Source organism: Saccopteryx leptura, chromosome 7 (assembly GCF_036850995.1).
Source record: "Saccopteryx leptura isolate mSacLep1 chromosome 7, mSacLep1_pri_phased_curated, whole genome shotgun sequence".
In the NCBI taxonomy this organism is placed as follows: domain Eukaryota; kingdom Metazoa; phylum Chordata; class Mammalia; order Chiroptera; family Emballonuridae; genus Saccopteryx; species Saccopteryx leptura.
In genome coordinates this window covers 24,225,420-24,247,360 of record NC_089509.1, presented here as the reverse complement: position 1 = coordinate 24,247,360, position 21,941 = coordinate 24,225,420, and the positions used below count along the sequence as shown (strand labels likewise).

The window sequence follows — 21,941 nt, the reverse complement described above, 5'->3', positions numbered from 1 at the left end:
AATACCTATACACAATGTCCATCTGATAACTTATTATGACTTTGAAAATTTAGTCAATAGCAACCTTAGTTAAAGCTGAAATAAACAAGTATACAGGCTGGTATCATAGCCTTGTAGTAAAACCACTCACAGTCTGTCACAGTATATAAAAATGAGAGAAGGGCTGGTGCAGCTTCTCTGTAATCATTTCCAAACATTATTTAAGAATGTAACATTGCAGCTTCTGTGATGTTTATAACTACCAGAGGCATTAAATTTTTTAATTAGGACCATTACACTACAAACTTACTAAAAACTAAGTTGCAAAAACTGTTTCTAAAATAATTAAGGGTTCAAGTGTTCCAGTATGGCACAAAAAATTAGCCAGAAACATAAAAAAATGAAAAGGTTAAATTTTCTTTAGCATTAAGACATTCTGTGTATAAGAAAAATGAGAAAAAAGCATCTTACTTGAAATTGGTGAACTCACACTCAGGATGCGTCAATATTTGAAAAATTTCTCTCTTCATTTATATCCTCATCTCATATCTTTTCATCTTAGAAATTCAGCAGACCTGGATGTATCTACATTATAAAAATAAATATCAGAGGATATAAGTGTTTTTCATCTTTATTTTCAATCTTCTTTTGGTTTTTGTCAAGAGTATCATCTACCTACTCTTTAATACAAGTATTTTGACATCATTTGTTTACATTGAAAGTTACTGCACCTAATTCAAGAACTCAAACTTAAATTCTCACTTTGCAAATTGGTAATTGGTAACACAACCCATAAAAAAGACACCTCTTAGCAAAAGAAGTAAACAAGTTTTATTTAAAAATGTGCCAAAGCAAATGAGGAAATGATGCAATTGGTCAGGGAACTTTAAATGAAGACAGCCAATTTCAATAATTTGGACCACAAATCTCCATATTTCTTCATCAACTATCACTTCTCTGAATTGGTTAGGCAATTGCTTAAACTCTCTTTCAGTTTGCCTTTGTGGTTTCAGCTGTAATGGTCTGGATCTGAAGCCATCTGTAATCCTGGAGTGTTAGCCATGCAGTAGAATCACTCATGTGCCTTTTACAGGTCATTACAGGCCAGTAGTCAAGTAATGCCTTTGTTCAAAACAGCAAGGCTTATTTGTATACAGTGGATGCTTGTCCTTGTTGCAAAATGGATTAGATACATCTGTTTCTAGTAAGCCACCTGTTTTTCTCTGTTGATGAGAGGGAATGAATCAGATAGTAAACCATAATTTAAGAGACACAATTGTATTCTCATGAAACTCTAGTGACGGTGGATTCCTCAGAGCCAATAAACTTTTATAAAAGCATCCTACGACACCCATTGTACATTCATATTGAAATTCTGTCATCTAGCAGAGTGATTGGAAAGTAATTCTTGGCTATTTCTTTTCAAATTCATCTTTGAGAAATGAGGATGATTCTGCCATGTCTATATCCTCATATGAATGTTGAGCCAGGGTGGTTCATGAATGCTAATGTCTGTATTAAAGGAGTAAAAGGCTGTTTATTAACCCTTAGCTGAGGGCAAAGGAGGGAAAAACATTTGTTGTCATAACATTTGACAAAAAGATTAGGCAATTCTCTTTTACACAACATTGCTAACCTTATCAACTCTCAGAACAAAAAAATGAATAGCAAATATAATTAAAGTAATTGCCTTGCCAAAGAATTAGAAGACACAGAATCACATTTTTGTTTCCAGAAAGATGGAGAAATATTCAATATTGTTTCATTAAGTGAACATACCTAAGCATGAGTTGTGCTCATACAGTGTTTGTTTTTGCATAATTAAAACATTTATTGGGAATAATTTTTGTTTCCTTTCTCTTCAAAGGCATAATTATTATAAAAGTAAAATATGGCATTTTCTATCATAACTTAATTTTCATTGGAAATGAGATATTAAATATGGTATATTTAAAATATTATAGACAAACAGGCTGGGAATTTCAATAGGCTCTCAGTAAGTGGCTGAATTTTGTTCAGTTTATGATCTAAGATTATTGCATATAGCAATGTTGACATTCTTCTTAACACTTGTTCCTTTAAAGTTAATCATATTATTAGATTTTTAATTCATGCTACTTTCTGTAAAATGGTTTTCGACTTTACTGATCGGTGAAGTTTAGACTGCACCAAGAAAAAAGAAAAAGAAACCATTTTTGAAAGGTGTTATTATTTAAAAAGTTCAATAAGAAGTCATAGATAGGTAGTTAGATATTCTGTTTCAATGAGTTAAATTCTATATAAAATAATAAATAAAAATTTTGTGAACTTCAGAGTGTTAGTGACTGTTTAATTGAATATTCCTAAAATTGAGCTTTAAAAGAAATTGACAGAAAATCGTAAAATTAAGCTACGTTTCCTGTAATAATAGAGATAAATGAATTCTAATAATGCACAACATAATTAGTATGACTGGGTTTCACTGTAAAATTACTCAACAAGTGATGGAGTGAGTATGAGAAAGCAAGCAACACACAATACAATAAAATAATTGAGGCCCTGGCCCGTTGGCTCAGTGGTAGAGCATCAGGTGTCATGTGGATGTCCTGGGTTTGATTCCTGGTCAGGGCACACAGAAGAAGTTCTCATCTGCTTCTCCACCCCTCCCTTTTCTCTTCCTCTCTCTGTCTTTCTTCCTCCCCCCACAGCCATGGTTCGATTAGTTTGAGCGAGTTGGCTCTGAGCACTGAGGATGGCCCCTATGGCCTCCGCCTCAGGCACTAAAAGAAATAAATGGCTTGGTTGCTGAGCAATGGAGCAATGGAGCAATGGAGCAATGGAGCAATGGACCCAGATGGGCAGAGCATCGCCCCCTAGTGGGCATACTGGGTGGATCCCAGTTGGGGTACATGCAGGAGTTTGTCTCTCTGCCTCCCATCCACTTAATATAAAAAAATAAAAAAAATGAATTTCAAAAGCTGACTATTCAATCTATTTTTTAGAATAAAGAAATGAGTCTATTTTTTCTAAGAGAGCTCTCTCTAAAACAGGCATCACATACTGGCACTGCAAGCATGAACACTAGCTGTAGAAAGGCTTTTTTTACTTTGTGGCTGTTGCCACATGCTTTCAAATTGGAAAAAGCACATAAAAATTCTGTCTTTTAACTTCTAATAAAACTCTTAAGATTAAGAAGTAGGATGATATAGCCTTGGTCATCTTCTGCATAGACATTTGGAGCCCATAGACATCTGACACAAGGCTTTGTATGTTGTCATTGTCCAGCTCTTCCCAAAGAATTCTGTGCATTTCAAGGAGCAGGTACTGGTCATATGGGACAGGAAGAGAATGTCTGCTCCCTGGTATCATCATGGGTAGAGCAAGTGGCTGGTGGGGATAATTTTAACAACTTTAGTAGTTCTGAATGATAGAAGCTGCTGCAGTGTTTTCTTCTGAAGTTATTTGGGTAGGAAGACCAGTTGGAGGTGAGAGTTAAATGAGATTAATCAAATCATGCATTCAAAAATGAAAACTCTAAGTATTGAAAAAAATTTTATGTACTGAAGAAAATATATAATAGAGTCCAATAAGAAAACACAAAAACACTCAGTATGTACAGAGAGCATTTCGATGGCTCTTTTTAAAACTGTATTTTTAAGACAGACTGCTAACTAAGATGCATAAATATGTTATCTACATTTAAGCCCCCTGTCTTTATATCACGTACAGTCACTAAATAGTTTTAAAAATACACAAATAGGCCTAGAAGAAAAATAAAGTCAGGCAACTTTTAAAAAATTTACAAAGAGAAGGAAAGAAAAGCAACCAAAAATGTGTGCTTTTTGATTTTTTTATAAAGAAATGTCATAAACCATCCTCCTTATTTACCATAATTTTATATTAAGATCAATTTTAGTTTATTTTTATAATTACAATTAAGGAAAACAATTGGTATAGCATCAAAAAAACATTTGTTTTTACATTAAACATCTTGACTTTTTCCTTTCAGTTAAAAATTCCTCCTGCAACATATATTCAGAGTTTGAATGTGGAAATGGAGAGTGCATTGACTACCAGTTCACTTGTGATGGCGTTCCTCATTGTAAGGATAAATCTGATGAAAAACTGCTCTACTGCGGTAAGTGTCCATTTTGTGATTTGTTCCTTCAAAGAGAAGTTTAGAAATGATTTTATAGGGTTTTTTTGTTTGTTTTTTTTCACTTGACTTTCTTCATTGGGAAGAACAGATTGACTTTTTGACTCTAGTAAGGAACTGATATTTGTTTTCATTGCAACAATGTTTTTCCGGGAAATTTGTGCCTATGCAATCAAAAAGAGTTCTTGTAAAATTGACTTAGATTATTTCTAAATTGATCTGATTTATTATTGTGCTACAGTATAATAGTATTGGTATTGTATGCTCTGTAAAATTCAGGAATTCATATCTGGAATTACTATATTTGGTTCCACTTTTTTTCTTTCTTCTATTATCTGGTAGTAATTATATCTAAATAGTCAATGAAAGTTAAGACAAGTGAAAGATAGGCTTGCAGAATTCATAAGCAGTTCTCGCATTTTTACATTATAAAATAGCATACCCTCAGTTAAAATAAAAGTCAAATGTATTTGTTCATATTGATCTGTAACTAAAATCTTAGGAAATTTGCCTCAAATGACATATTTACTTGAATTAACGCTATATCCTATACACTCTGAAAATATTAAAGCATATAAAATAGAATATTAATTAGCTCACAAATTTGCATTTATTATGAATTAACTTGAGAATGTATTTTTACACTATCTTTAAATTCTTGGAAGCCAATTCTATTTATGTGAGCAGAAATTGGCAAACTTTTTTTAAGGGCCAGCTAATAAGTATTTTTGTTTTTGTAGGCACATATGCTCTCTGTCACGTATCCTCTATTTTTTATTTTTCAATCCTTTGAAAAAAAAATCTTAGCTTCAGAGTCATATGAAAACAGGGTATATAGTTTGGCCTGCATGCTATATAGTTTAACAACACCAGATATAAATTCAAAAATTTGGAATCATACCTGAGATTAATTTTTTGCTCTCAAACATCCTAGTGACCAGTGGGAGCATGTGTACTTCCTTCTCTATATTTTAGTTTCCCACTTCAAAACAAACTTAGCTCTAATGGTGCTAGAGAACATTAAATAAACAAATGTATATTTACGTGTACTCAATATAGAGCCTGGCACAAAATTAGTATGCAGTAAATGAAAGTAATTATTAATGTAAGTGGTGTCTTCTTCCTCAAATAATAAAATGTCAGGAGACTCCCATTAAGGTAAATAAAATTCAGAAGGCACTTATTCTTCTTAGAGTATCCTGGTAGACAGTTTTAGATGATTTTTAAGAGAAATTTATAGATATTTAGGTCGTTTAGATTCAGAGATTCAGGAATATATGTCTTGTTACTTTTTGTTTCTTGTTATAAAATTCTTGCAAGATGTAAAAGAGATAAGAGACAAGAGTCCGAGTGTTTTTATTACTGTAAAGGGCGAGATTTATTTCTTCCGAATATGTGGTATTTGTTTATTCCTCTGCGAACTGAATGCCAGAAACTATATATAATGAGGCTATAATTTGAAGAGGTCTTCAAATCTGAATCACTGAAGTGAAAATATTTCATCAAAAAGGGTCTTTAGTGAATGAACTACTTGATAATGGGTGTATATTCTAATCCAGATCTTCGGAACTGCTCAGCATGTGTTTTATAGATCCATAATCCAGTGCTTATGAATGAGATCAGTGATTTCCTTCTTGTAAAAAAAAATTTTATAAGACTTTCAAGTACACATTTCTATTTTTATTTATAAGAAAACAGAAGTTGTCGAAGAGGTTTCAAGTCCTGCTACAATCGTCGTTGCGTACCTCATGGCAAGTTATGTGACGGTGAAAACAACTGTGGAGACAACTCTGATGAGTTAGAATGTAAAGGTAAATATATGTTACATCAGCCTAGGAATATTATTATATTAATTGTTTCTTGAACATTCCCAAAGATGATTCCTTAGGGCCTAGGATTTCACTCTTTGGGTGTGTACCACTTAACTAACATTGATGGACTATCTGTTGGATAAGAGTTATTAGAGTTAATAAAAAATTATGACTGTATTCTCTGGTTTCTAGTCCTTTGCTCACTTAAAACTTATCACTTCTTGCATCTTCAGTTCTACCTCCCTGTTTATGGGACATTTCTACCAAAATACATTAATACTGAGTTTACTGCTCTAAAATGTTCCTCTTTATTTTCTCATTCTCTGTTTCACACATGAGCTCATCATTTTCTTAGTGACTGGACAGGAAACCTTGGTGTTACCCTTGATTTCTCTTCCCACCACATTTTATCACCCACATGTTCAATCATCAATGAATCTTCCAATTCTTTGCAATATCTTCCCCTTCATTCTATTTTGAGTCTGAATTAACAGAGTAGGCCTTTAAATAGTCTCTGGCCTCTACTACTTCTAGTGATCCTAATGTTGTTAGCAATGCTAATACAGTCAACATTTTTCCACAATGACAACTGGGACAGATAAGTAAGCTAGACCTCTTTTGACAGAACCTCAGCCCCAACACTGACTGTGTGACTTCATATACGATACTTAACTATTCTGTGACTCAGTTTTCCAAACTGTTAGAGAAGATAGTGACTTCATTAAATGACTACGTTAATATTAAATACACTTAAAACAGAACTCAGCATATAGCAAATGCTATGTAAGCATTTGTCTTTTTTTAAAATCACTACCCTGATAAAGAAACACAAATGAAGTTTGATGTTTGCAGAATTAATTACAAGTTTTTTAGTCTGAGATTTAAGGTCTTGTAAAATCTGGATGCAACCAGTCTTTTCAAAATAATTTCCCTTTAAAAACCTTTCCATTTATTGAACACATATTTTTGGGTACCATACTATTTATTAAGGACTGACACATAAAATTAGCAAATTGGGAGCCTCTCCTCAAGGAATTAAAACTCTTAAGTAAAAGATAGTCATCTAAACAGATGAAGATGTATAAGGCACTATAATTGTACATATTTGAACTATTTTTTGTCTTGTAAGTTTTTATAGACTAGATTAAATTTAAACTGTCTTAAATGATAAATACAGTAGAACGATTAAAACAGAAGAGAAATTTGAGTAGAGTGATTAATATTGAAAACTGCAAGTAGTTTGCTCTAGTTAGAGCCAGGTTGCATATTAGAGTGTGATAACAAAAATTGAAGCAAGTAAGAGGAAGAAGGTAGGATATGATGTATTTTTTTAGGTACCATGTTGAGGGAATTGTACTTTATTTTGTAGTTACTAGAAAGTCAATGAAGGTTTGAAGCAGGCCTAATAGATTCAAATTTATATTAAAAAACAAAAAGAAAGAAGTACTATAATTATGTAACTGAAAACTATAATATTGAGATAGGAAAGGTAAAAGAGGAGGCTATCACAGCAGCCAAAAAGAAGAATAACAGCATTTTAGAAGGTAGCATGACAGTTCTTATGTAGTAAACAGGAAACTATGGAAAGAAATAGAGGAGGTTTGTGGAATTATTTTTTTTTTCTGTTGTAAAATTATTATATGCTTTTGTTAATTTTAAAATTTTATTTTTGTGGACCTTTTGTTTGTGTGGGACAGGGAAGAGATAGTTAGGATAATTTACAGTCTGAGCTTGGAGTACATGTAGACATTATGGTGAGGTTGTTCAAAAGCATATACAGTGGTCCTTCGTCTATTGTGGGGCTTAGATTTCAACCCCCACCCCCCGCAGCAGGAGAAAATCTGCAAAGTAGCGATCTTAAATTTATTTTATTATTTGTATATATTTTAAGGCTTTATAAACCCTCCCCACACTCATAAACATTTCCCACACTGTTATTGACCTTTCCCACATTCTTATAAACACTTCCTACTTCCTATGCTCTTAAACACTTTCTAAATAATTAAGATAATAAACATATAAAAATACCTCTATATTGCAAAATCTCACAATATAGCGAAAAGTTCGCAATACAAAATTAGATATAGATAATTTAAAAATTCGTGATACAGTGAGACAACGAAAAGTGAACCGCGATATGGTGAGAGAAGGCTGTAAATAGATATAGAAGTGAAGTTCAGGTATTAGATTTAGACCAGATGTACTACTGATTTGGGGCTCATTAATGAGAGAAAGCTCAGAGAATGTATGAAGTAATTGTTGTTTTAAGGGAGTGCATCGGAATTCTTGGTTAAAATTAAAAATTGAAGACATATACAAAGGATAAGTAGGCTTCAGAATTTATAGAATATTTTCATAAAATGTTATATTTTTAAGAAAGTAGGGTCAATTAGCATTGTAAAGTGTTACAAAGAGGTCAACAATGCAGGCATAGACTAGAGTGCCCACTCTAATGGCAAATCAGAGAAAACTTCTTGGTTATCTTGAAGAGAAGAAACTCAATGGAATGGTAAGGAAAAGCCAGACCATGTAGCTTGTGGCATAAGTGTGCGATGAAGGACTGAAGACAGTGAATACAGACTCTCTATATTTTTACTTTTTAAGAAAAGATTAATGGTAAAGGAAAACTGTGAAACACATATATTGTAAGAAGACTATGAAAAATTTAGAAAAAGGGAGGACTATATACAAATTATTTTGTAGCCAGAAAAAGGTTGAAAAGTTACACTGTCATTTCAGATAGTATGACTTTGGCCAAACATTTTGAGTAGTTTACCATCTAAGAATGACATTGTAGTTTAGGAAGATCCAAGTACACTTGCAAATGAAGTCAACTGTCATTTTATATTACCTATAAAAGATTAAAAATGGTAAGTTATTGTAAAATACTGGCAGCAAGTTCAGAGAAATGGATAAACACTTGGGAAAAAAGGAGGAAGAAAACTAGGAGACCATTAATGCTTTTGTTCAGCTATTTACAATCAGGAGAGGAGAATATAATAAAGACATTAAGCTAGGATAAAAGGTAAAAATATCAAGCTAGAATTGAAGAAACAGGACAAAAAATACAAAAAGTTGATTTTAAAACAAAATTCATAAAAGGAACTGTGGTAATTTAATAAGTTGCTATGGGTTTTCTTGTAAAATGATTTTTCTTTCAAAAGTGGTAAATAAATCAGTGTGTTTTGGTGCATGAAATATAGCTTCTAGTACATATTAGGTGTTTATTAAATTCTTATGTGGTTGATTGAAGCAGTACATATTCCAATATATACAGATAGATTTTATTCTCCCTAATGACACCAATACATACTAGTGACTGAATAACAATAAAAATAGTGTGAAATGTGATTTTCTTTTTTAAGCCTAAATTCTTGATTTTTGTGTTTATAACTATCTCAGCAATCTACTTCTTGGGCATGGAACTACTACTGCATTTGTGTGTTCCTGTCAAAACTTTACTTTTGTGATAATAATAGAGAATAATTATAACAACTGAATATCTTAAAACACAACAACAGCAATATCTTATTCATTGATGTTCTTCTTATATCATGTAGAACATTTGAAAATAAATATGCTTATGGAAACTCAAACACTATTACTTACTAGAAATTAATAGACTTAACTAAATGTACTGGCGCCTTTAAAATAAATAAATGAATATTCTTTTTGGATAATAAATAACCTAACACAGTTGCATCTTTTAGATTTGATTTTTCTCTCATGTTAAGTTTGTTCATATGGTGACCTTGTTGGGTACATTTTACAGCATAGAGCACAATTTTCCATGGGTCTATTTTTCATAAGCCAGTTTATCTTATAAAGCAACAATTCAAACGTGTGTCTACCAAAGCACACTTCTAGCACCTAAAAGACAGTGAAGGGAAAGAGCATGTAAGGACTCAGGGAAAATAGCAAAAGAGTTATGTTTCCAAGTGCTGTCTTCCAGTTATACCTCTGTTTCGTTGGTTTTTTTTTTTTTTTTTTTTTTTTTTTTTTTTTTTTTTTTTTTCATTTTTCTGAAGCTGGAAACAGGGAGAGACAGTCAGACAGACTCCCGCATGCGCCCGACCAGGATCCACCCGGCACGCCCACCATGGGGCGACGCTCTGCCCACCAGGGGGCGATGCTCTGCCCATCCTGGGCGTCGCCATGTTGCGACCAGAGCCACTCTAGCGCCTGGGGCAGAGGCCACAGAGCCATCCCCAGCGCCCGGGCCATCTTTGCTCCAATGGAGCCTTGGCTGCGGGAGGGGAAGAGAGAGACAGAGAGGAAAGCGCGGCAGAGGGGTGGAGAAGCAAATGGGCGCTTCTCCTGTGTGCCCTGGCCGGGAATCGAACCCGGGTCCTCCGCATGCTAGGCCGACGCTCTACCGCTGAGCCAACCGGCCAGGGCAATACCTCTGTTTCTATAGTCAATGAGACAAGGGATACAGTGCTTTGTTGTGTGTCTTCACATAGACACACTTGTTTTTTTAAATGTAAATAAAAATATAAAAAATTAAATTACTACAATAAAAATCAATATAGTCTAGGAAATTTTGATAAGCTATGGAGACATGTTACAGTGTAATAATTTGTAAATTATTTTAAGTACCATTACATTTATATTTATTTAGCTCATATGTTAACAGCATTAAATATTACTACTTATTTCCCATAAAACAAAAAATTTATTTACAGAGTGAAATGTATGTTAATAGGAATTATGTTTGGTTTTTTCTACTGTGGAAGAAGAACCATACCCCAAACTCTCATAAATATGTCATTACTGTCCCTTGATAGCTATTTTTATTATTATTATTACTGAGAGCTTTAGACATGGAGCTGAGGGACCTGAGGAGTTATTCAGAAAGTTTATCACTCTGTACTCCTTTTCTGTTTTTTTTAATATAGAAATTTAATTTAATGGGGTGACATTGATCAATAAGAGTACATAGGTTTCAGGTGAACATCTCTATAGCATTTGAACTTTTGATTGTGTTGTGTGCCCATCACCCAAAGTCCTTCTTTACTTCTTTCTCCCAACCCTCTACCCCTAGTAACCACTTCACCTTTATCTGTGTCCATGAGTCTCAGTTTTATATCCTACCTGTGTGTGAAATCATCTTAGTTTTCTCTGATTTACTTATTTCACTTAGTATAGTGTTCTCATGGTCCATCCATGTTGTCATAAGTGGCAATATACCATCATTTCTTATAGCTGAGTAGTATTCTGTTGTATATATGTGCCACATCTTCTTTATCCAATTCTCTATTTAGGGATGCATTGATTATTTCCATGTCTTGGCCACCATGAATAATGCTGCAATGAACATGGGGGTGCAAGTGTCTTTACGTACCAGTGTTTTTGAATTTTTCAGATAGATATTCAGAAGAGAGATTGCTGGGTTAATTTGTAGCTCTATTCTTTTTTTTTTTTTTTTTTTAAGGAACCACAGTTCTTTCTTCCATAATAGCTGTACCAGTTTCATTCCCACCAGCAGTGAATGAGGGTTCCTTTTTTTCTATAGTCTCTCCAACATTTGTTATTACTTGTCTTGTTGATAATAGCTAATCTAACAGGTATAAGGTGATATTTAGTTGTAGTTTTGATTTTCATTTCTTTAATAGCTAGCAAAGATGAGCATCTTCTTATATATTTACTTGTTGTTTGTATGTCTTCTTGGGAGAAGTGTCTGTTCAGGTCCTCTTCACATTTTTTAATTGAATTGTTTGCTTGTATGTTGCTGACCTTGTGAGTTCTTTATATATTTTGGGTATTAACCCTTTATCAGAGCTGTTGTTTGTGAACACATTTGAGGAGGTACAAGATGTCTCTCTTTCCTCCTTGGTGAGATGAATATAAATACTACCATTGGGAAGCATATGGACTTCCCTGAACCACCTGAACACCTTTAGGGAGACTGGAGAGGTAAGTACTTCTGAGGATACCTAAAACAGAAAGTACTGGTGTTTGTTTTTAAGTAAGTTCATAAAAAAACAAAAAAAAATACTTTGAAAATAACAAACAACAAGTTAAGGGGGAAAAAAGTGTATGCCTAGAGAAGAAATCCTCATTCCTTCTGGATTTGTACACACTTGGGGCCAGCAAAATATTAAATAAAAGCTGTGTGTGGTGGCACAGTAGATAAAGTGTCGACCTGGAAATGCTGAGGTCACCGGTTCAAAACCCTGGGCTTGCCTGGTCAAGGCATATATGGGAGTTGATGCTTCCAGCTCCTCCCCCCGTCTCTCTCTCTCTCTCTCTCTCTCCTTCTCTCTCTCTCTCTGACTCCCTCTCTCTCCTCTCTAAAATGAATAAATAATAAAAAAAAATAAAATAAAATAAAAGCTGTGTTGGGCAAATAAAATATATTATGCTCACTGTGTTAAAGATGGCGCTGCCCATGTGGAAGTGCGTCACCCAGGTGATGGTATTGGTTGCCCTTCATGCTTGGGATGGGCATGATTATATTAATGTGTGTTGGGGTCGGGCTGTGGGCAGGCAGGATCCTTGTATCCTGGGGCTTGGTTTTAGGACTAAGCCTTTCCCACCCTTTTTGATGTGAGGTGGTGCACTTTCATGAGGAATCCCATTATGCCTCAGATAAGTGACTTTGTATCAGAGACTTCCCTATTTTGTATATTGGATTAAAGGTTTGGATTTCTATAATATAAAGTGGGGCAGACCAAGAGCTTGCTCTCTTGTGGTTCCTGAGATTAGCATTAGAGGAGAGAGCAGAAAAAGGAGAGCAGATAAAGGCCACATGGAGGAGGCCAGGAGAAGCAGCCAAGATGGTGGAGTGCTGAGGCAGAAGCCAGTTTGTTCAGGGAGAAGGAGATGAGGAACAGAGCTGAATGAGACTGGTGAACTAGAAACTTTTAATCCTAGGAAAACTCGAATAAGTCAGTAGCTTTGTGAGAACTGAATGAGTGAGTTTTGAAGTTCAGTGTGTGTTTTTACTTGCCTGCCAGGTGCAAGCTAGGATAAAGATGATGGCCCACTAGTTCTTGGCTTTGCAGTTTCATTATGGTCTGTCCAAATCTAATGCAAACCTGAACGGGCCAGGTGGCTGTAATGGTGGCCATGCCTACTGGCTTCACAAGCTGCAATTTGAGAGTAAACAGAAGATATATATTAAGCCGGTAGCCATGGCCACCATCACTGCAGCCTGGCCCATGCAGGTTTGCATTAGATTTGGATAAACGGTAATGAAACAACAGAGCCACGAATTGGTGGGCCATTATCTTTAATCCTAGCTTGCACCCAGCAGGCAAGTAAAAACACACACTGGGCTCCAAAACCCACTCATTCAGTGCTCAGAAAGCTGCTGACTTATTTGAGTTTTCTAGAATCAAAGGTTTCTAGCTCACCAGCCTCATTATCCTTTGTTCCCCATCTCCTTCTTTCTGCACAAACTCTGCACTAACTGGCTTCTCCTTTAGCACTCTGCCATCTTGGCTGCCTCTCTCCTCTCCTCCACGTGGCCTTTCTCTGCTCTATGCTCTAATGGTAATCTCAGGAACCAAGAGAGAGCAAGCTCCCGGTCTGCCCCACTTTACAGTGCAGAAATCCAAACCTTTAATCCAATATACAAAATAGGGAAGTCTCTAAAACAAAGTCACTTATCTGAGGCATGATGGGATTGCAACACCCCACATCAAAAAGGGTGGGAAAGGCTTAGTCCTAAAACCAAGCTCCAGGCTACAAGGACCCTGCCTGCCTACAGCACGCCCCCAACACACATTAATATCACCTGGGCAACGGGCTTCCACGTGGGCAGTGCCATCTTTAACAAGTGAGCATAATATATTTTATCTGCCCAACAATCCACCGCTATGCTCACTTTACTACCCACAACCTAGACCACCGGCATCCCTGTGCAAGGAAATTAGGCACACTACACAAATTACAAATGCATGACAAATCATACAATTTCAACAATTACAGAGGTACATTTCTCCAGTCTCTGAGCACTTTACCAAAAGTGAAAAATGTCCTCGGCCTTTTTTCTAGCCATGGGAAATACTTCCCGGAGCAGGGGAGTGCTTCCAGCAAAGCCACCCCCCACCCCCATCAGGATATTTCACATTGTCCAAAATCCGTAAGTCCATCCAACAAAGGAGCCAGTGCCCACTGTAAAGCCAGGAGCCACGGCCAGGGCCACTATCACAGCAGCCCAGCCTATGCAGGTTCACATTGGATTCGGACAGTCGGTAAAGAAACAATGGAGCCAAAAACTGATAGGCCATTTTCTTTAATTCTAGCTTGCACCCGGTGGGCAAGTAAAAACACACACTGGGCTCCAAAACCCACTCACATTCAGTGCTCACAAAGCCACTGCCTTATCCGAGTTTCCTAGAATCAAATGTTTCTAGCTCACCAGCCTTATTCTCCTCAGTTCCCCATCTCCTTCCTTATCCCAGATACAAACTCTGCACAAAACTGGCGTCTCACTCAGCACTCCGCCATCTTGGCTGCTTCTCCTGGCCACATGGCCTCTTTCTGCTCTCTGCTCTGCTCCCTCTGCTCCCTCATGCTAATCATCCCAGGAACCAAGAGAGCAAACTCTCGTTCTGCCCCCATTTTATATTGTAGCTTCACAACCTCTAATCCAATATACAAAATAGGGAAGTCTCTAATACAAAGTCACTTCTCTGAGGCATGATTGGATTTTACCACCCCACATCAAAAAGGGGGGGAAAGGCTTAATCCCAAAACCAAGCCCCAGGCTACAAGGATTCTCAACATACATTAATATCACCTGGGCTACGGCCTCACGTGGGCAGCACCATTTTTAACAAAGTGAGCATAATATCAATACATTTTATCTGCCCAACACCCACTCTGGTCATAGTCCAGGATATCAGTCCATGCACATGGGGCCTCAGCCACCCCCCTCATTTCTGCCATCCTGGCAGGTCTTACACTGTCCCAAGGAGGAGCATATGGCAATGGCAGTCAGCATTTCCATCTCTGCTCTGGGAGAGCATGATGGCATCTACTCCTATGTCCCCAAATTGCAGACCTTGCAGCTCCAGACCTGGCCTCAGTCTCAGCCTCAGCTGTGGCCTCCTGCCACTGCTGTCTCTCCACAACGTACAGGGCAATCTGCAACCCATGAACCTGTGATTTCTTCTCCATCATCAGCTCCATTTCCAAACAAATCTTGTGAACTTGGTCGGCCGCCTCTGGTGCTTGCTTCAGCTCCAGGGTCGGCATCTCTTTCTCCCACGTTTGCTCCAGCTCCTTCCACTGCTCGGTTTGCAGGTCCCAGCAGCCTCTTCCACAGAGCTCTTGGTTTCCTCACACATGGCTGTAAAAGTCATCCAGCCTACGGCCCCCAAAAGAACAGCCATGGGGAACCATAACAGCAGCCAGTCCTCCACCCCACCGCTCAAAGGTGGTGGTGGCTCCATACTCATCTGTATCAAATCCTGCCACAGACTATGCCAAATGTTAACCAGTAGCCACGGCCACCATCACAGCTGCCTGGCTCATGCAGTTTTCATTGGATTCAGACAAATGGTAATGAAACAACAGAGCCACGAACTGGTGGGCCATTATCTTTAATCCTAGCTTGCACCCAGCGGGCAAGTAAAAACACACACTGGGCTCCAAAACCCACTCATTCAGTGCTCACAAACTACTGATTTATCTGAGTTTCCTAGAATCAAAGGTTTCTAGCTCACTAGCCTCATTCTCCTTTGTTCCCCATCTCCTTCTCTCTGCACAAACTCTGCACTAATTGGCTTCTCCTTTAGCACTCTGCCATCTTGGCTGCCTCTCTCCTCTCGTCCACGTGGCCTTTCTCTGCTCTCTGCTCTAATGCTAATCTCAGGAACCAAGAGCGAGCAAGCTCCCGGTCTGCCCCACTTTATAGCGCAGAAATCAAAACCTTTAATCCAATATACAAAATAGGGAAGTCTCTAATACAAAGTCACCTATCTGAGCCATGATAAGATTGCACCACTCCATATCAAAAAGGGTGGGAAAGGCTTAGTCCTAAAACCAAACTCCAGGCTACAAAGATCCTGCCTGCCCATAGCCCGCCCCCAACACACATTAATATCACCAGGTCAATGGGCTTCCACGTGGGCAGGGCCATCTTTAACAAGTGAGCATAATATATTTTATCTGCCCAACAATATATAACAGAAAATTTAATACTCAGCCTCTGGTCAGCTTACCTTTGCCACAGGTTTGGTAGGGGTGCTGAAAGAGAAAACATTGACTTAGGTTGTTTAGAAGTATCTTAGAACCACAGAAAGACTAATCAATTTTATACCTAATCTAGCTCATTCAATATTTTAACTGACATGGAGAAAAGCAAATGGGTGAAATAGGGAAATTAAGGAAGTATATTGGCCAATAAATGGTTTTACTTTCTCTCTTGTTCCTACTTTTGATTCAGAGCCCCTCTCTGATCGTTTTTGTAATAATATCTCATTGTTATTTTGGTGTGACTGCAGTGTTTCACTCCCATTTTGTAAGCTTACTTTTTCTTTGGACTATCTGGAGGAAAAGGTCTAGTATTTCTCATTTGGCATAAGTTTATCTGGACTACATTATTTTTTTTTCTCTTTCTCCTTTTTCAGGACTTTTAGCTTGAGGAAAAATCTTCAGAAAGCTTTTGTATTCATTTGACAAATTAGAGTTTCCAGTATCTTTCTCTTCTAAAATTTACCCTAAGGGTGAAGCAAATTTCAATACCTGACTAACCAAAACAGCATGACACGGGGATATAGTTAAGAGAACAGAGTGGAAGGGGTTTGGGAAGAAAAAGCATTTGTTTATTTATTTAATAAAGTTCCTGAAATTCTGTTGAATTTTTTCCATCACAGAACCTGCCTTTCTATCCTACAAATACTAGAGATGTTAACACCAACAACCCAGCAACTTCTTTAACCCCTGCTACTTATGAAATTCTGCTACCACTTAATATGTCTAATTGTATTACCCTATTTAACCCTCTGGTTGTTCCCAAACCTTATATCAAGTGGTGGACTCTGAAGAGGCAGGATTACAGGTAAAGGGACTCTGTTCTTATTTGCATATCTCACGCACTCCTAGGTCTCCTCATCAAGAAAGCTTTTTTTTTTTTTTTTTTGGAAAAAAGGGAGTTAAAGTCCTCTTGCAAAGATGTTACCTTTCTTCAGTCCTCCTGACCCCTTACTTTATCTATTTCCCTGTGCCTGTCTTTAAATACTATCTCCTAACTAACCAATCTTCTCAACTTTGGAGTTGTGGTTTCTTTTCATCTAGGCAGATTTTCTCTCTTTATTTTCTTTGTCTTCCCAAAATTCTGTCCAAGACTATGTTGTACTTATTCCACATATCCCTCTTCTTAAAAGTCATTCTTTGTTCTTACTGCCACCTAAGAGCCCCCTACACTATATTTGAAATACCCTTGCTTTGAAATCCCTGAATCTCCAGTCCTCTTAACTGTCTGAAATGCCATCTCTAGGTTCACGAGTCATAATTTGCCTCTTCACTCTGCCACCAGACCTACTCAGATTGATTTGCTGTCATGCACACAGAGATTGTCTGTGGAAGGTAGGAGGGAGTGGAATGGCAAAACAGACTGTGATTATCCCCATTGGGATCTTTTTGGCATCCTAAACTCTAAGATAGAACTTCAAGTGTATTATGAGATAAACTTTTGTATACCTATCTAGGAATATTGCCACTATCTTCCAAATAAAAGTATTATAAGGAATCTTTTGAAATACAACCTCTTAATAGGAGACTGCTGATGAATAGCAAAGTTAGAAACAAAATGTAAATGTTTGTCATGATTGTCTTCTGTTATAAAATTCATTTACTGTTTCCATTGAAAAATATTAAATGTGAAACATAATTGAAAGAAATATGGAGGAGATACTGCTTTTTTAAGCATAAAAGAAAAATATCTATTTTTTCCTGTTTGGAGAAGTAACTGTATTTACTCATGATAGCATTATTTGTTTCACATAGGATGTTATTTTTACTGAAGAAAACAGTGGAAAAATTGTAACTGCAAATTGTAAAAGAAATTTATTCTAATCATCATTGAAACACAAGTAATGACAGAATTGCAAGACAATTAAATATAAAAGTAGTGCATTATAAAATACAAATGACACACAATCTCAAGTAAAATTTGCATATTTTATGATAGCATTTTAGCCATTTACAATTGATATAATTTTTATTTATAAAAAAAGCTTTTAAAAATATCAATACTGATAAAAGTAGCATAATCAAAGAGCCCTTTAGGTAGTACATTAGCATAATAAACCTGTGAAAATTTAAATTTGGAATAAAAATCTCACCTACGTTAATCTAAAACACTTAGCATGCTATGCACCTGTTTACAACATATTGCTGGAAACCATTATATGGTAATGAATGTGTAAACAAAGTAGAAAGAATTTCATGAATAAGAATAAGCTGTTCTTGCAAAGTATATGTAATAACAGTAGCATATTGAAACTGATTTTTGTGTAAGTCTAGCAGGGACTTGGAAAGCCTTACTTTCCAAACATAGAGACAAGTAGTACCACATTTATTTTTCCTGACATTAGACATTTATATTTCCAATACCAAATGTTAGTGATGTGATATAGCATGATGACTTTCTAGCAGTACTGAGTACTTTGTGGGTACTAATGGAAATGCTCAGTGTTTTCTCCCTCTCAGACTCTGTCTTGTCTGTCTGTCTCTTTATCATAGCAAGGAATGTCTACTTCTTAGCAACCAGATTGGGATTTCTCTGTATGTTCTCAACAGGCATTTATTTGCTCTATCATAACCTTGTACTTTGAAGTTGGGAGAGAATTTTCAGGAACATTCAACTTTTTTTGTAGGTTGACTTGGTCTTGGACTGGTATTATCATGGCAAACAAAGCAAAGTTTCTATTTTCATGGAGTGTAAAATTTAGTAAGGGAGCAGATACATAAACAGGCAATTGCAATGTAGTATTATAAGCACTGCAAGAGAAAGAAGAATTATGTGCCAGAAGAAGACCTATGAGCCCTCCAACCTAATCTTGGGGTAAAGGCTGTAAGGGCCAAAGATCAAGTTTGACTTTCTAGAGTTAAAATAGCAAAATCAAACAAAATTATATGAATTTAATGAAAACAATCAAAATGTTAAAACAAGAAATTCTTTGCTATTTCATCTATCAATTAATTTATTTACATGTTTTTCTAGTTTCAACCTGTGCTGCTGTTGAGTTTCGCTGTGCAGATGGGACATGTGTTCCCAGATCAGCACGCTGCAACCAGAACATAGATTGTGCAGATGCTTCGGATGAAAAGAACTGCAGTAAGATAGCCCATTCCCCTTTTGTCATTCATATCTGGGCACTTTTGGGGTTAGATTGAACACTGTTTTAGTTTATACTGAACCACATCCAGAATTGATATGTAATTAACCCTGTTGTGTAGCATAATTATATACTTATTTCTTCAAATAAGGCTGACTTTTCTTGTCTCTATGGCCTACATAGAAGGCTGATAATTTTTGCCTATGAGATATTATACATTTTTCTGTTTACCTCTTTGTAGATGATACAGACTGTACATACTTCTATAAACTTGGAGTGAAAACCACAGGGTTCATAAGATGTAATTCTACCTCACTGTGTGTTTTGCCAACCTGGATATGCGATGGGTCTAATGACTGTGGAGACTATTCAGATGAATTAAGATGCCCAGGTAATTCTGGAAAAACAAGCCTTTGCCTTGAAGGTTTAGAGGCTAGTTGTGTACACTACACTTATTAATTTTTATTATTAATATGCAATGGTTTATATTAAACTTTAAATATTCTAAACATGCCATTTGATCTTTTTAATGAAGTATAAAATGATACTCAAGAAACCTGTTCTGCAATTAGATAAATTTTCTCTTTTAGTTCACCATTAATCCTTTTAAATTTGGTGATTAATAATGTGTTATCTATGAAGTTTCTGTAAAACTATTACATATGGAGAAAAAACTATAGACTAAAGAGAAAGAGACTATACCTTTCCGCACTGGCTCTACTCCTTGTTATTATAGCCTGCATTGTCATGTCAGACGGTTTGAAGCAGTTTGCATAATATTTTCACATAGTATAAATTGTAGTTATCATTACTGGGTCAAGTTTAGACAAGTATGTTTAATTTAACTATTAACCATATTTATCTACACAAGGCCTGGGAAGTGTCATAGGAGAATGCCTTTGATGAAAAAGGTCATCTATATCTTTTTGTCTGAAGAAACAAATTAAAAATACAATAGTACAGGAAAGAAAGATAATAAATGTCTATAACTAGAAATAGATACGCTATATAGGAAACTATCAAATGTGTTCTCATATTCTTATTTTAATTTCCTTATCCTATAGCTACACTCATTGTTTCCATGTTTAGATGACATTATTAAATGTTTTTTAAATACTTTAAGTAAGTATATTTGTGGATATTCTACATACTACTTTATAAAAACACCTACATATGCATACAATCAACTATAAAGAACTGATATTCTTAATAGTTTATAATCTATCACTTAATTGGGAAAAAACAGTCTTCTTTTTTTTTTTTTTTGGTTCAACATATGTAACATTCTGTGGTTCATGTTTTTTTTAGTTTATTTTTAATTATGAAAAAAATTTTTAAAAGAAATATAGAAATACTAACAGAGAATAGTGATAATGTTGGGGAAGGAGGAAAAGGATGCTCATGTAGACTTATGTGACATGCAAACAGATAGACAGGAGTCTCGTATAGATAGGTCTGGTATCTTAAGTTTTATGGTGTATCTAAATAGTATCCTAAGGGAAAGTAAAATATAAAATGCACTCAGCACTAGTAGATTTATTAGTGAATTCTCTAAGAAATTATTTTCATCTTTAATGAGTTTTTCAAAGTAAACATTTAACAAAATAAAAAGGGGTAATTTTTGTAAAGTAGTCACAGTGAATCATTATAGAGTAACTGGCATATAGACTATAAAGTTTTCTTTCTGATTGACTGTGAGCCAGTCAGTCTAAGACTGTTAACCTGAATGTGCAAGGAGACCAATGGCATACTGTAAAGAAAAATAAATAATATTTTATATTCAGTCTTTGAGGTTATAACAATATTCCATAATCTGAGAAATATATATGTAATTTGTGAAATAATTTTACATACAAGTATTTTTTGTTCTCATATTTCTGTATAACAATTTTAGAGACTGTATTTTAACTTGTTTTTTTTTCTCAAAATAGAAAATAATTATTTAAATCTTATCAAAACCTACTCAAACTGTAGGACAGTTAACAGTACCAAGACCACGCTTTCTAAACAAAGATCCACTAATGTTTTTATAATGTTATTCATTTGTATAAACTGGGAATTAAGAATATTTTGCACTAAAATAATTATTTTTCGTTAGGCTTACTTTATACTCATTAAATTATTTTATTTTTATTACTGAAACTCTACATTACTTGGGCATAACCATTTTTTCCATTAGTATCATCTTTCTAGATTGGATTTGATTAGTATATATTTCTAATTTTCTCTGATCTGTGCCAGGTTTTGAGTTTTTCTTGGTTTTCATAATCTCGAAATTCTTAAAGAGAGCATCTCAGTTCTGTTTTAAGTTTTCTAGTTCCTTTTCCCTCCCAGTAAAATAATTATTATTGTTTTGCTACCTACCTATATTTCGGAAGTCTAAGATTACTAAAATTATTTGACATTACATTGTATATTTTGTCACAGTGCAAAACAAACACAAATGTGAAGAAAATTATTTTGGTTGTCCTAGTGGAAGATGCATTTTGAATTCCTGGATTTGTGATGGTCAGAAAGATTGTGAAGATGGACTTGATGAATTACACTGTGGTGAGGCATTATATCTCGCTTTAATTTCATGAACCATATTATTATTTATATACTAATGTTCTTTACATCAGTATTTTGTACAAAATATTGCTAATTTTTAACATCAATTTTTATTTTTAATAAATAATACAAAATGGTATAAATTAAATTGAACATAAAAACTTAAATTGA

The 21,941-nt window shown here is 35.5% G+C and overlaps 1 protein-coding gene across 1 annotated transcript in view; it reads left to right on the top strand.

Moving 5' to 3' along the window:
• Positions 1-21,941, top strand: part of LRP1B (LDL receptor related protein 1B) — a 2,108,848-nt gene that overhangs the window by 1,791,204 nt on the left and 295,703 nt on the right. The window contains exons 46-50 of the mRNA XM_066345498.1: positions 3,968-4,096; positions 5,806-5,925; positions 19,106-19,219; positions 19,462-19,611; positions 21,648-21,770. Of these exons, the coding sequence (XP_066201595.1) occupies positions 3,968-4,096; positions 5,806-5,925; positions 19,106-19,219; positions 19,462-19,611; positions 21,648-21,770 (636 nt within the window). The remainder of the gene's footprint in view (positions 1-3,967; positions 4,097-5,805; positions 5,926-19,105; positions 19,220-19,461; positions 19,612-21,647; positions 21,771-21,941) is intronic.